Below are 14,652 nucleotides of genomic sequence, written 5' to 3' on the forward strand. Positions count from 1 at the left end.
TTGGCTTTGGCACAGTGGGTGCAGGGCTATTGCGGTGTAGTGACATTTTTCAGCAGGCTCTCATTCAGTTTAAGGGTGCTACATGTGAGTGTCAATCATCAAAGGCTAAGTCTGGGCATTTTTGGGATTTTGGTTGTTGTTTGGGGCCAACCAGATCCAATGAAATGGGTCAGCTGCTTCCATGAGCAACAGGATAGCCAGGTTTCCACCAGTGTCCTGTTCAGTCTGGAGAAGAGAAGACTCTGTGGAGACCTTAAACCACCTTCCAGGACTAAAAGGCGCTACACAAGGGTCAGGGAGGGACTTTTGGCAAGGGCATGGAGTGATAGGATAAGGGGTAGTAGCTTTAAACTGAAAGAGGGGGGGTTTAGACTAGATATTAGGAGGAAATTTTTGACTCTGAGGGTGGTGGGACACAGGCACAGGTTGTCCAGTGCAACTGTGGCTACCCCATCCCTGGAGATGTTCAAGACCAGATTGGACAGGGCTTGAGCACATGGTCTAGTGGAAGATGTCCCTGCCCATGGCAGGGGTGTTGGAATGAGATGGTCTTTATTGCTCCTTCCAATCAAAACCATTCAATGATTCCAAGATTCTGATGGAAAACGTCCTGGAGGTCAGCCATGGTTGCTGGGCCAGTAAGTACAATCACAGAGCCCGAAGTGAAAGAAGCATTTCATTACTAATCACTCTATGAAGAAATGGCTTCTCCATCCTGTAGCTGGTTCAGTGGCTGCTTGGCAGTGCTGGTGTAGGTCTGTGATAAATAAACCTTGGCTGCTGACCGCTCCTGATGCCTCCTTGTGAGTGCTTCCCATGCATGGCGCTGGTCGCAGCCCTTGCACGGGAGAGTTCTGCAGCCATCGCTGGCTGCTTCTCAGCCCCAGTTGCTCCTTCTCTGATCAGATGACTCATGTAACTAAACAACAATAAACTGGTTTTCTGAATGGCTGCTCATGCCATTTAACACTTCTGACACAATTCCACGATCCTCTAGCTGCTGCCCTTGGAGCACCTGCTGCTCCATCCACACCAGCTGGGATATCTGGTGCCCTTTGGAGAGGGGGTTGTGTATGGTGGAAGTGGGCCTTGCTGAGGACCTGGGACCTCTACTTTTGGGGATCACCTTATGCTTTTGAACAACCTTTCACAGAGCCTTCTTCCTCTGCCTTAGCCCTTCCAAGCAGACGGCTGGTGTGACACCATCAACAACCGAGCGTACTGCCAGTATGACGGTGGGGACTGCTGCTCCTCCACACTGTCCTCCAGGAAGGTAAGAGAGCACCTCCCGTGGCCTTGGCCAGGATCTGTGGATTCAGGGGTGACTGCTATCTATGTTCTTTGGCTTTGCTGGCTGTGGAACTGAGCCTGCAGTGTAATTCTCCCATGAACAGAGAACAAACGCACGATTTTAAACCAAAGCCAGCTGAAGCTGATGGACAGCATCACACTGATTAAGAGTGGGGTTTGGACTCAGGCCAGTGTGATTGAAACCTCAGCCCAGCTCCCACTGAGGTTCATGGGACTTCCTCTCGTTTTGGGAAACGTGTCCCAAAGAAATGACTTCCATAGGACATAGTGCTAGACATGGTGAGTCAGAAGTCACCTTGTGTAATTGAGCTGTCTCAGGGGGTTTTTGGTATGGTCCACTGGCATCTGCTACAAGTGATGTTTTCCTCCCTCTCTGAGGAGGGAAGGAGGGAAGAACAGTATAGAGGGAGCAACTTGGCTTTGGAGTTGCACAGACCCTTCTTTCAAGACAATCTTCCCTCCCACCTAACTTGCTATCCAGCACTCACAGCCCATTCTTCCTAATCATATCCAACAGCAAAACAAAGCACAGGGCATGAAATAATTTCTCACTGCGAAAATATGTGAATTTGGATCTTCTCATCTTTGTTGTGGAGCTTGAATCATTTCTCCTTTCATCACGCATACATACACAGAGAAAGGAAAAATAAAATCCTGGGAAGATCCACTTGAGATAGGAAAGAAGAGGCTTTACACCCAAGTGATGAGTGAAATCCCCACAACAATATCATGACATCTCAGAGCAAGGCATGGCCAAAATAAAGGATGGGTTCACAGTAGAAAGTGGGGGTTCAGTCCCATGGCTCCCAGACCCGGCTTGCATCCCCCACAGGTCCCAGATCTTCCACTCAACAAGCCTGCAGCACATCCCTGTTAAGGCAGATGGAGACATACAGGATTTAAACTTCAAAAAGTCCCCAAAGCACTCCAGCCCTTCCTTTGCTGATCCAGTCTGTGAAAAACCAAATGTTTTCACAGTAAGAGAAACTCCTGGCTCTGAGCCTGGTGTGTATAAAACCTCTGAAGAAAACTCTTTTCTCAGCTCCCATGGCTCATGACCAGGCCACTGTCAACCAGGAGTCAGATGCTCAGTGTATGCCCTCCCTCCTTTTTCTGCTACCAGCAGCTAAGGGGACACAGGCTTGCTTGGTCACATGCAGTTGTTGTAGAGAAAGTTATGTGAACTGAGCCTCCCAGCCTGCACGGGCTGTCTCAAAGCTGCACAGCTTGTGAGTGGCCCTAGATGAACCCACTGCCTGCCCCATGGAAGGCTGTTCCTGCTCACAGAGCCTCTGTCCTGCCTGGCTCTCCTCAATCCGCAAGGCACAGGGACACTGCACCTACCTTGGCTTTTATGTTGGGCAGTGTGCAGGTCAGCTTTGCAGCTGAGAGCTTGGTTGAGTTCCTCTAAAAGCTGCAGAAGACAAGGCTATGTTATCTTCATGTTTTGCTGGAAGAGTCAGGAGTAGCTGACAGGTCCACAGGTTCAGACATGGATGAAGAGGGTTTTCTAATAGCAAAAATTAAAACTTTGAAACTAATAGACCAAAGTAAAACTTTAATCTGGAGGTGCCTCACCACTGCCAGGCCTAGTCTGAATGTCTTACACCCATCAGGGGACACTTCGTCCCAGGGTTTGACATTTGGGGGACAAGATTCAACTGGACCATTGGCTGTAAAATTTGAAACACGTTAACAAAAAGGAAAAGGCTAAGAACAAAACTCAGCTGGGGCCAGGTTGTATTAGAGCCCAGCACAGAGCCTGGCAGTGCCAACAACAGGGCACGGCCCAAAATGTCTGTCTGTCCTTAGCGGCGTGGAGAGGCCTTTCGGGGGGGCAGAGGGGTGTCCCAGGGCAGAGGCTGAGCTGTCCCTTTGTTCCCCCAGGTGATCCCGTTTGCCGCTGACTGCGACCAGGACGAGTGCACGTGCCGCGACCCGGCGGCCGAGGAGAACCAGTAGCGGCGCCATGAGGGCCTCTCTGGGTCAGGCGGCGCCGGGGGAGCCAAGGGGCAGCAGCGGGGCCGTGGGCATGGCGGGGGCAAGGGGAGCGTGAGGGACAGCTGGGCAGGGGGACGGCGACTGGGGGTCGGGTCCAGGCCTCCGAGGAGCCCAGGAGGACGGGCATGCGGCCCCTCCCCATCGCTGCTCCCTCCAGAAGCCACACGAGGCGCTCAGCCGGGGGTCTGGTGCCGCCTCAGCCACACGCTGGGCTAGGCTCCATCCGCGCCCGGGTGCTGCCATGGATGTCTGTCCTGGTCTGGCTCCTGGGCATCTGTCTTTGTCACTATTCACCCCTCTCTGCTGTACAGACTTCTTTTAGCAAGGTCGAGGTAGTTGTGATCTCTCTGCAAATATTTAAACTTAATTATATCTATATACATATATATAATATATATATATAAATATATATTTTCTTTGCTCTTGATGAAGCTGAGAAAGGATATCCTCTATCACACACCCATGCTGCTGTGAAGTAATAACCATTGGGAGAAGCACAGGTCAGGGCAGGAGGAGCAGGGATTTTCCCCTTCCTTGCTGAGCTGGAAGGAGGACAGAGAGAGCAGCCAAGCATCCAGGCTGTGCCAGGAGAGCTCCCCAGGCATGGAGGCTCCCACCTCAAGGTGATTTGGGTATCTGGCAGGGACCAAGTTTTGCCCTTGGTATTTGCCAGTGTTTTTTGCCTTGTTCTTCTTAGGGTGTGGATCTGGATCAGTATTCTGGGGTTGAGAAAAAATGTTATTGTGCCCTTGAATCATCCCAGTGAGCACAACAGATTCCAAGGGTACCACAGGCATCCATCACACATTATTTTAGAGCCCTCTGGGCAGGGTTATGTGTCTATGGGGATCACTGCATGGTCAATAGGAGCAAAGACTCAGCATGCTCCCTCTCTGTCTCACTCCCCCAGCCACTGCACACCCAACTGGATGTAGAGGCCAAACCAGTGTAGCTGTGTGATGCTTGAATGAAGGATGCTGTGGTGGTCCTTCTTCTCTTTCCCTCACATCTGAGCTCCAACTGAGTTGTGTTGTCAGCAGCTCTCAGAGGAGACTAGACCCTGTAATGCCAAAAGGACCAAAAAAAACCTGTCAGGAGAGTTTGAGAATTATCTTTTTTCATTGAGATTTTCCTTAGTATTGGTATTCCTTATTATCTCTGTCCCAATCCCTCAGGCTGGACATACAGTTGCTGACTTCCAAGAGGCTCTTGCTCCTGTAGACACTAAGTGAAAATCTGCAGATTCATTTCTGGCCTCAAAGAAGCCCAGCAAGAAACTCTGTGCCCCATAATTGATTCCCAGAAGCTCAGCTTGGACCCAGCTGCATAAAGGCAGCAATAGAGAAGGTGCCTGGCTCCAGCTGGGATTATCACTGATGGTTTTGTGCTGTAAAGAGGCAGAGAAAAGGGACAGAAAGAGGAGAGGAGAGCAGAGAAGGGACCACAGAGTAGGAACTGATGGCAGTGTCCCCGGGTGAGCTGCAGGCTGGGACCAAAGGACTCCAGGCTGTGTCCTGCCTGCATGGCCTGTGCTGTTGGATACAGGCTTTGAGCCAGTTTGTCTGATGAAGGAGTGGTGGAGAGAGGGTGACACGGTGTGGAGAGACCAGGAATTTTCAAGGCATCGTTGAAAATGATGCATCATTGAAAACAGAGCTTCCACTAGCTCTACCCCATCCTATTTTGTCAGGCATTTCCTACAGCTGTGTTTTACTGGAGGGCCCGAGTAGGGGCAGAGGTGCTCAGACATCCTACCAGCATTCAGGCAGGAGATGCTTGTCCTTCTCCAAGCCCTTTCCTGACACCCAGTGTCCCCATCCACCTGGCCTAGGCACAGTTTGAAGAGAGCTGGGGGACAATGAGCCCCATCTCCTCTTGGGACACTGACATTTTTGTTCTCATCACGCACGAGTGACACCGCCCCAGAATTCATTGTTGGTTGGGCAGATAGCAGCAATATCCTGTCAGATATCCACTTTTCAATTAAAAAACAACCCCCAAGCAACCCAAGGAAATTCAAATAATAGTTGGCCCTACACCCCCAGGATGTGCAGCTTGGGCAGCCTGTCCTGCTCCACCAGTGCAGAAAAGGGGAGATCCAGGGGTTTCAACACAGCAGAAGTGGGATTCTGCCAGCCCCCCACAGGTGGGGACAGTGGGGACATGGGATGAATGTGACACACAGAAGCAGAATTTCAAGTCCCAGCATCTTGCCATGACAAACCCTTCCTTGCCTGGTGTCAGCATTACCTGGATGCCTATGTGTCTGTATACCAAATTTGTATCCTTTTGGCATGAAAACCCTGGTTTTTTCCTCTGCTCACCTGTGTGTGCAGGGAAGGGACTGTGCCCCGGGGACAGGGGAACTGGGGGGTTGGGACAGGAACTGCTGGCTTGGCTGGTAGACATTTGTGCTTCTTATGACCAGACAGCTTCTATGTACCGAAATATTGTTCTTCTATAGTGACACTGAGCGGTTTTTGTCCCCTTTAGGGTTTTATTCACAATGGAGGCTGCTGCTATTTTTATTTTTTTGTATTTGATAATTATTTTTTATAAAAATCTATGAAAAATAAATAATCTTCTCATCCTCCATCTCTCCTGCCTCCTTGATTCACCCAAAAGGGGGCCAGGGAGGTGGTTTGGTCTGACATATTCTCCCCTTCCCAAAGCACAGACTGTCCCAGAACAGTCACAGCCCAAGAGGAGATTTCCTTTGGGTTTTGGGGTGTGGAGGGACACTCACCTCCACTGCACCCCTAATTCAAGGCTGCCACCCAGGCAGGTTTTGCTTCACCACCAGCTGCAAGAACACTTTTGCAGAAGGTCTTCTCCTGGTTATGCTATAAACTGGTCACTTTCTGTAATTAATCCACTTAAAATGGAGGGAAATGTGTGTGTGTGTGTGTGCGTTCACATCCCTGGGGATGGGGAGCAGAAGGTGGCCCACACTAGAGCCAGAGGACCATGTGATATCCTGGCAAGAAAGTTAAAACCCAAGACAATAAAGTTGCTTTAGGATTTGGGGAATTGTTTTCCCCTTGTTTTCTTCAGTGACTAGGTAAATTTTGTACCTATGGACTCAGAAACACCAAAAAGCCCTTGCTCTGTGTTTAAACCCCACTCTTCTTCCTCCAGCCATCTCTGATGCTCCTCATTGGTCTTTTCATCCTGTCTGGTCTTTGCACAGGGACTCAGTCCCAGAGGAGGAACAGCATCTCCTGGTGACATCAAAGGTCCTCTCTAGGGCAAAGCTCCCCAAATCACACCCTCTGGAGAGGAGCCAACAGCAACCCTTCCAAAACACACACACACATTACCAAACCCTTCCTAAAAACCTGCCAATGTGCTGGTGATGCACCCCTTGCAGTCCACTTCACCCTTTTTTGGGGTGGCTTTCTCCAAACCTGTGTGGATTGCAAGCCAGATGACGCCTGAGAAGATTTTGTGATGAGCCAGCTGTGCTGAGATATTGACACAGCAGTTTAGGCTTGCAGCTGCACACCCTGCTGCCACACAGACCCTCTCCTCCTCCTCCTCCTCCTCCATCTCACTCTATAGCCACAGCTTATTGTCCGATGAGATGGTGGTTAACTGCATGGAAAATAGCAGAAGGAAAGTATTGGGTGTATTTTTAGCTTATTTTCCTGTAATTTAGCACTGGGAAAAGAAAAAAAAAAATCAAGTTGTTCCATGAGACTTGATGAAGTCTGGTTTCCTATGGATTCGTGTGTTATAGCCCCTAAATCCCCCCTGTGCCGTCCCAGATGTCCTGCCTGTCTGCCTGTCTGTCTGCCCAGCATGTCCCTGAGTCTTCCACCCATCTGGCAGGGCAGGTGGCAATACACACTGGGCTTGGCCAAGGGACCTGCCCTCATAGTCCTGATGGCCTGGCAATTAGACACAACACAGCACTGTAAGTGGCTTTTGGCATCGTTGGCAGATCTCACCTCTGTTCAGGCACTGGTTTTCACATTCTTTGTGGGACATTAATACTCATGTGGCTGCTAGTCCTCTGTCAAAAGTCTGCCAGATGGACCAGGACATTCTCCCAGGGTGGTTGATCACCAGACAGCACCATCCCATCCATCTTATATACTAAAAGAATGGCTAAAAGGTGGGTAAAATCCACCTTATATACAAAAAAAAAAAGGCTTTTTCTGACTCTGCTTCCAACTTCCCAGCCTCTGTGGAGGTTTGCAAATCAAGGGCTGAGAGACCCTTGCCAAGGATGTGTAAATGCAGTTTTCCCCCAAAAAAGGGATGGCTGGAGACATCTTTACCTTCCCACGTCCAGCAGAGCAGGTGGGCAGGACGAGGCACAGGACACAGCTCCATCTGCGTGTGCTGAGTGGTTTGGGACTTGGCTAACCCAGTGGGCAGACAGGATAATGCTAAACTTGTGTGAAGACTCACCCGAGTTCAAAGGCTGAGAGTGTTTCATCTGCAACCAAAGATGACATCAACTGGACCAAAACTATAAACAAACACTCCAGTTTGCCAGAGCCAGGGATTACTAACAGCTCCGTTTAATAGTCAGTTAAATTATCATCTGGAGTTTTACATAGTGGTACAATGATTTTTGTTGCTGTTGTTTAAAACCTTTCATTTTTATTCTTTTTTTTGTTTTTTTTTAAGTAATCCAGAAGGGTTTTGTATTTCTTGCCACATGGCTATCTCACCCTAAAGCACCCTACTTTCAATCTACAGTAGTAAAACGTCACATTAGAGTTTTAATAGAACATCAAGGAACATGAATTGTAGCCATCTTTGTAAAGAAAAGGACCAAACTGTTTTATATGTTAAATAACTCCACGACAAGGAAAAGGTAGTAATGCTATTACAGGGATACGGACGCAGCAAAGAAAAGTTAACGACCCAGAGGTTCATCTCAGGTGAATGATTGCTCATTAATTCAGAAATAAAACCAAAAAAAAAGGGCAGGGGGGGTGAAGGAGGTTGCAGAGAATGGTTGGAAAGCAGTTCTCCTGTTGCTGGCAGCTTGGGAAGAATCAGGAGTCCAAGAGAGAAAATATTGTGCAGACCCAACAGCAGGACCCTGCAGCAGATGTGGATGGTGTCAGCTCTGCAGGGAATCACAGAGACACAGAATGGTTTAAGTTGGAAGGGACCTTAATGAGCATTTGGTACCAACCCTGCTGCCGTGGACAGGGACACCTCCCACTAGAGCAGGGCACGCCTGTTTTGGGTGAGCAAGCCCCACACAACACATCTCACCAAGGCCATGGGACAGCCCCCATGCTGGACTGGCCTGGTACCCCATGGTGGCTGCTGGCATTTGTCTGAGATGGACTCGTGTGGTGGCTGAGGGACTTGGGCAAGAAAATCCAAGCATGGGCAAGGTTCTGACTTGCAAAGCTAGAGCGAGGAAACCAAGAAGAAAGCCCTCACAAAGCCAGGGTCACTGTGAAAATGGCCCCACAGATGTGCCAGGCTGCCAGGCCCAGCCAGCAGCCTGCACAGTCTCTCACCTGCTGCCAAAGGACCCCAAAGGAGGGTGGCTTTCCCCTCACTCTCCAAAGCCCAGCCCATGGAGAAGCCAGGACTCAGGGAGCAGAGCCTGGCCCAGCTGGCTGATGATGCTGCAGGGCTTTGGTTGCCCATGCAAGGGTTTTGAAGTGTCAGCACAGAAGCAGAACAGAAATATCTGCAGAGCCTCAGCGTAAATCTTGGGGCCAGATGAAAAAGTAACCTAGGCAGGTGTGAATGCATGGGGTGTCCAGGGTTTTCCTGGCAGTGACAGAGCAAGTGGCTGGCAGACAGCACTGCTCCTGTCCTTGCTGCTGCACCTAGTAAGCAATAAAAGAGAGGAGTCTGCTACCCAAAGGAAAACAGTCTGCATTTCACATAAAGGCCATGTACACGGTATTACTTGGCGAGAAACCAACTGCTGTCTGGGCCAGAGCAACCTTGGTTCAAACATCCCTTCGAGGCGTTGAGCAGAGGTGCCCTTTGCCCATGGCTGGATGGCTGCCTGGCTGGAAGTTAAAAGTTGTCTCAGCATCTGCTGGGATAAGCAAAAGGATAAACATAAGTGTCTTGGCCACGAGTCTCACTAAAAGGAAAAGGAGTGATGACTCAGTACAGATCACCTGCCCATCTACACCTGTGCATGGACATGGCACTGGTCTCACTCTGAGCCCTAAGCCCTTGGCAGCATCAGGCACATCAAAATATAAGGACAAACACGTAAGAAAAAGCCAAAAGGATCCAGGAGACTTCCATCTTGCACAGATCAAACGTTTGTCTGATGACCCTTGCTAGACACACATTACAGCAATGACACAGGGATGCCCAGGTCATACTGATTGATGGTGGCTGCTCCCAGCAGCTCCCCAGCCCAGGCCAGCTGCCCCTGGAGAGATGTCTGCCCATGAGAAGGAAAGAGCAAAGCACTGTGTGGTCCTGCAGGAAGACACTGAGCTGCTGTTGAGAAAATATGGTGCTGCAGTGGTGTCGGCAGTGATGGGGTGCAGAGCACAGCCTCCTCCCTCTCAGCACCACACAAATATTCAAGCCATGTCCTTGGCAGGTAGGAGGAGGAATGAGGCAGAAAATCATATGAGACAGGCTGAAGACTGTTCCTGCCAAGACTGAAAAAAATGAAAAGGAAATTTCTCTCTGGAGGCATCGTAAAAATCTCACTGTAAGGGTCTGGTCTTGCCTAGATCAAAGGTGCACAGCTGGCAAGTCCAGAGGTGCCTCCTCTGCAAACCAGGCAGGAAGCTGAAGCTAAAAGGAACCTGTTTTCTGCCTCCAACACCATCAGCAGTGACAGGGATTTGGAGAATCGTTTACTCTGAACCAAACCCAGTGTCCCAGTACAACCCCAGCTCTCTAGCTTAAAAAAAAAAAAGTTACCAGAGGAAGAGGCAGATGTGAGCCTGAACATGGGCAAGCAACGCCCCCAGAAGCCTGTCCTCCATGCCCTCTCTGGGATCAGAACCTTCAGGACCATCCTGCATCACGGCACTGGGGTATCTTGCATCCCTCTCCCCTCACCATGCAAAGCCTGGGCTATACGACAGCTGTAAGTGTCTGGTGCAGAACATCTTGTCTGTGTCATCTGGCTGCTGCTCTCCTAGCTGAGTTCTCCTCAGCAGCAGCTTGATATTGCTTCTAAGTTTTTATTATAGTGGGTTAAAAAAAGAAAAAAAAGAAAAAAATAATAGGATTTAAAAGTTGATTTCCAAGGAATGTGGTCCCTCAAGAAGAAAGCTCATGATGTCCAGCTGATTACTGGCCCTGAGGCCAAGTTGCTTTTGTTCTGGAGGACTCTGCATCTTGGAGCACATGTGGGTTTCGACCATGGCAGAAGAACCTGAGGAGATGGGGTCACAATGCCCCTGCCTCTTCGCCCCAGATGATGACACCACGCCAGCTCTGCCCATCAACAGCACCATTGCTCTCTCAGGTCTCCCCCAGACCTCCTGCTTTACAATTGCAAAAAACCCCATCCCAACCCTACTGGCCATCCAGGGGCTGATTAGCTCAGCCATAACCATAAGCATCTCAACCTGACCTGCATGCCCTGCCTCCATTTTTGCCTGCATCATCTGCTCTCCCATTCTGGCTGTGTCACCATGTTTCTCCCATGACTGGTGTCGCCCACCTTTGCAGACAGTCCCCACAGCCAGGGCAGGGATGGGGCAGGAGAAGAGGGCTATGCCCTCCCAGCCTGCCTTCTCCACCAATGCTGAGGAACCTCTTGGCAAAATGAATAAAACAAAACCAAGAAAACTGGGTCCCACAAGACTTCTAACTAGAAAGGCTTTTGGCCAAGTTGAAGAAGAAACTAATACTGAGTCAATCCTGCACAGAGCAGCCAGTTTTGCGCCCCAGTCCAAATTCTCGCCTCCAGAAACATCAGTGACACCCTCCCCCTCCATGGGTCCGTGTGTAAAACCCTCAGAAACGCCCATGGGAAGGCCAGCCTGAGAGCAGGTGCCCAGAACCCTCAGTAGTCCTTGTCACCATAGTCATTGTAAAGGACACTCAGCGTCTGCTCCTCGCACGTCTTCCTGAGGTCCCGGCTGAGCTCCGACCAGTCGAGCCCATAGGGCTTGATCTCGCTGTAGCGGCAGGCGAGGTACTTGAGGGATGAGCGCTGCAGGCTGATCTTGGGCTCCTGCAGGAGGCCATTGCACCAGCTGCTGAGGTCCCCCAGCTGCGAGAGGATGAGGCCAGCCTTCCTGCAGCGAGGGCGGGCAAGGGGAGATGCCAGGGGGGCGATGGACAACGAGGGGTGGCAGGAGTGATGGAGACACCACAGAGAGGATGGCGGGAAGGGCGGGAGGAATGTATGAGGAGAGAAAAGTAAAGACAGTTAAGGACACCACGGGAGCTCCTTGAGGGAGAAGAGTAATGCAAGAGCAGCTGTGAGGAGCTGCCAGGACAGGGAGGGATGGCAGGGCTGTGGGGACACACCATTCCCAAGGCAGTACTGCAAGCTAAATCCATGTGAGAACAGCCCCTACCCAGGGCAGAGATGCCAGTGTCACCATGGCAGTGCTGGACCTGTTGCACTGGTCTTGGGACTCACATTTCACTGTCCTGTCCCCTCTTCTTCTTCCACCCTGTACCACTCACACAACAAGGCCAGGGTTGCTGAGAGTTTATTAAGGAGACAGTCACAGGTGTAGGTGTGAAACCCCCAGCACCCCCTGGGCTGGACGTCACCAAGGACTCAAGTGGCACCTCCAGTCACTATTGCAGCTACTGGACCCCAAATATTACAGGATGGGAAACAGAGCCAACAGCACTGTAGGCAGTGGGGATAAAAGCTAAGAAGTGTCAGGCATGACATATATGGCCAGCCCAGAACAGTGTCACCATGTGTGTCCTCTCCATTAAGTGTGTGTGCTGCGTATTCAGGAGCTATGCTGCTCATTCATGGCTTGGTGTAGGAATCACAGAATCACAGAATGGTTTGGTTGGAAGAGACCTTAAAGATAATTTTGTTCCACTCCCCATCCCATGGCAGGGACATCTTCCACTTGATCAGGTTGCTCCAAGTCCCAATCTGACCCTGAACATTTCCAGAAATGGGGCAACCTCAACTTCTCGAGTGCCAGAAATGCACAGTATTGCGAGCAGCAAGCCAAGATACCACTGAGAGGAGGGAGATTTAAGGAAAAAAAAAAAAAAGAACAAACCAGAATGTCATGTCTGGATTGTGAGGGTCTGTATGGAAGGTTGAAGGTGAAATAAAAATTACGATTTACACAGGATGCAATGTCACAAGACATAAGTACAGTGAATGACACTCCTGCTGCATGACTCATGATATTTAGTAACTGCTTTGGAAATGTGTCCTACAGGACACCGTGCAAACCAGAAGGGATGCACTGGGGCTACACCATCCAAAAAGCTCTGAGAGAGCAGGGGATGTGGCACAGCTCCGTGGTTCTTTGCATGTGCATTTTACATCTTCAGCTGTGGAGAACAAGACGAGGAAAGGCAAGTCACTGCAGCAGCAGCTTGTAAAGAGCCACAACCCAGCCAAGGGAGCCTTGAGAGAAGGTCAGGTGACAGAGGCAGAGGAGGTCCAGGAGGAATCCATCTTCTGCAAGAGACACCCAGCACACCCAGGGCATCATAGCCTCAGTGCAGGCTTGTCCTGCTAGTAAGTGCTAAATCACCAACCTCTTGTATTGGATGAGATATTGGAAGAGCACAGAGGATCATGGCCAAACATGATCTAAGTTGTGTTCTCTTCCTTTCAAATCTGTCCTCTTAAAATTGCACTTCTAATGTTTTACTTCTAATGTTTTTATCAGGAAAATCAGTTTGTACAGATAAAACACATTGTGTTCATTTTAAATTTGTCTCACACTTTGGGTGATCTCCAGGGAATGTGGCCTCTGTGGAGGCAATGGATTCAAATTAAGCATCCTGAAGGTATCTCATGTGCCTGGAAACCCAGACCAAAGTTTAAGTGTCTGATGAGCTAAGTTTCCTACTCATCTACAAGGCCAGTTGGTAGGTTAGAATAGTCAGGGAAAAGAAGATACAGTCCCTCACTAGCTTTAACTCAGTATCTGCTCAGCCCAGAACAGGCAGCAGTCACAAATCATGATTCTGATGGAAAAAAAAATCACATTCTTACTGGACATTCTTACTCAGGAAAAGCAGGGTGGGCTGGTTTGACAGCTCCAGGATATGTGTACCAACCATGAAGGAACATCCACTGCCTCTCCACACCTCCCTCCAGGCCAGGCACACCATGGGAGAGCTGCCTGAAGAGGAATTAATTTACCCCAAGTCCAGTCAGAGCCAACACTGGCTTTCCTGGAGAAAAACCTTGGATGTGACTGCAGCTCCAAGGGCCCAATCCAGAGCCACTGAAAGGTTGCCCAGCTCTGCAGCCACATGACAAGTGCCACCCCAGAGCTCATGTCCAGGGCATGCCGAGAGGAAAAGGTGGTTAACATGGTGTTGGCTGTGGAGACAGCCACCCAAGCTGGCCAGCCACGAGAAAATAGCCAAGCTGTGACTTGTCTTGGTCTCTGCATCTGACCAAAGTGCCACAAGTGCCTCTCTTCCTCCAGCACTACAGGTACCCTCACAGGAATGCCTGATATGATCCCAAGATTTTCATTCAAAGCCCATAGGCCCCACCAGACTTCACTAGGCTTTGCACCAAATCCAACTTCCACTTACTGCTTGCTTTTTTCTTCGTTTCCTTTCCTTATGCAAAAACCAGGACTCTCTGCAGCCCTTCCTGGACCGTGAGGGAGCGGCTTGCTTTCGCAGCCTCAGACAAGTTATCTGTGCACTCACAACAAGCTGTGCTTCCTCGGTCCACCAGCAGCACTGCCAAGAAGGGAGCTGAGTGTGCCACAAATGAGCAGAGTAGGAGGTGCCCTGGACGCGTGGAGGAGGAGGGACGTGGTAGAGTCAGTCGCGTGGGTCTGCATCCATGACTTCAAAGGAGCATCAGTAACAGTCAAACAAACACTGTCTGCTGGCTAAATAATGTCATCTGCAAGTGATTTGTCCTGTCACCACCAGTCTGGGTGCTTCGCCCTCGCAGACGATCAAACAGGAGGTCTGCTTTCCAAGATTTGTCATCACCAGAGCCCGCTGCAGCTGCCTAAATGCCTCTTTCCAAGGAGCGCGAGCTGCAAACACTTCATCAGCAACTTGCGTCATCCTATCCTGAGCGCTCCAGCCTTTCCAGAGGGTGCAATTAACCCTCTGGCTCGTAGATTCACACAGAAAATGGTGTCATTTGGGTAATTCAGTGGCATTTCTGGCTGCTCCATGGCAATGCCTCTGCCTCGTGGGGCTCAAGGAGGCAGCTTCCACGCCGTGCTC

General features: G+C 50.1%; 1 protein-coding gene across 1 annotated transcript in view; it reads left to right on the forward strand.

Moving 5' to 3' along the window:
- PAPPA2 (pappalysin 2) overlaps positions 1-3,273 on the forward strand; it is an 89,114-nt gene extending 85,841 nt beyond the window's left edge. The window contains exons 21-22 of the mRNA XM_041420114.1: positions 1,175-1,273; positions 3,199-3,273. Coding sequence (XP_041276048.1) covers positions 1,175-1,273; positions 3,199-3,273 — 174 coding nt within the window. The remainder of the gene's footprint in view (positions 1-1,174; positions 1,274-3,198) is intronic.
- Positions 3,274-14,652: the final 11,379 nt, after the last annotated feature.

Source organism: Onychostruthus taczanowskii, unplaced genomic scaffold, assembly GCF_017590055.1.
Source record: "Onychostruthus taczanowskii isolate IOZ18803 unplaced genomic scaffold, ASM1759005v1 scaffold63, whole genome shotgun sequence".
In the NCBI taxonomy this organism is placed as follows: Eukaryota; Metazoa; Chordata; class Aves; order Passeriformes; family Passeridae; genus Onychostruthus; species Onychostruthus taczanowskii.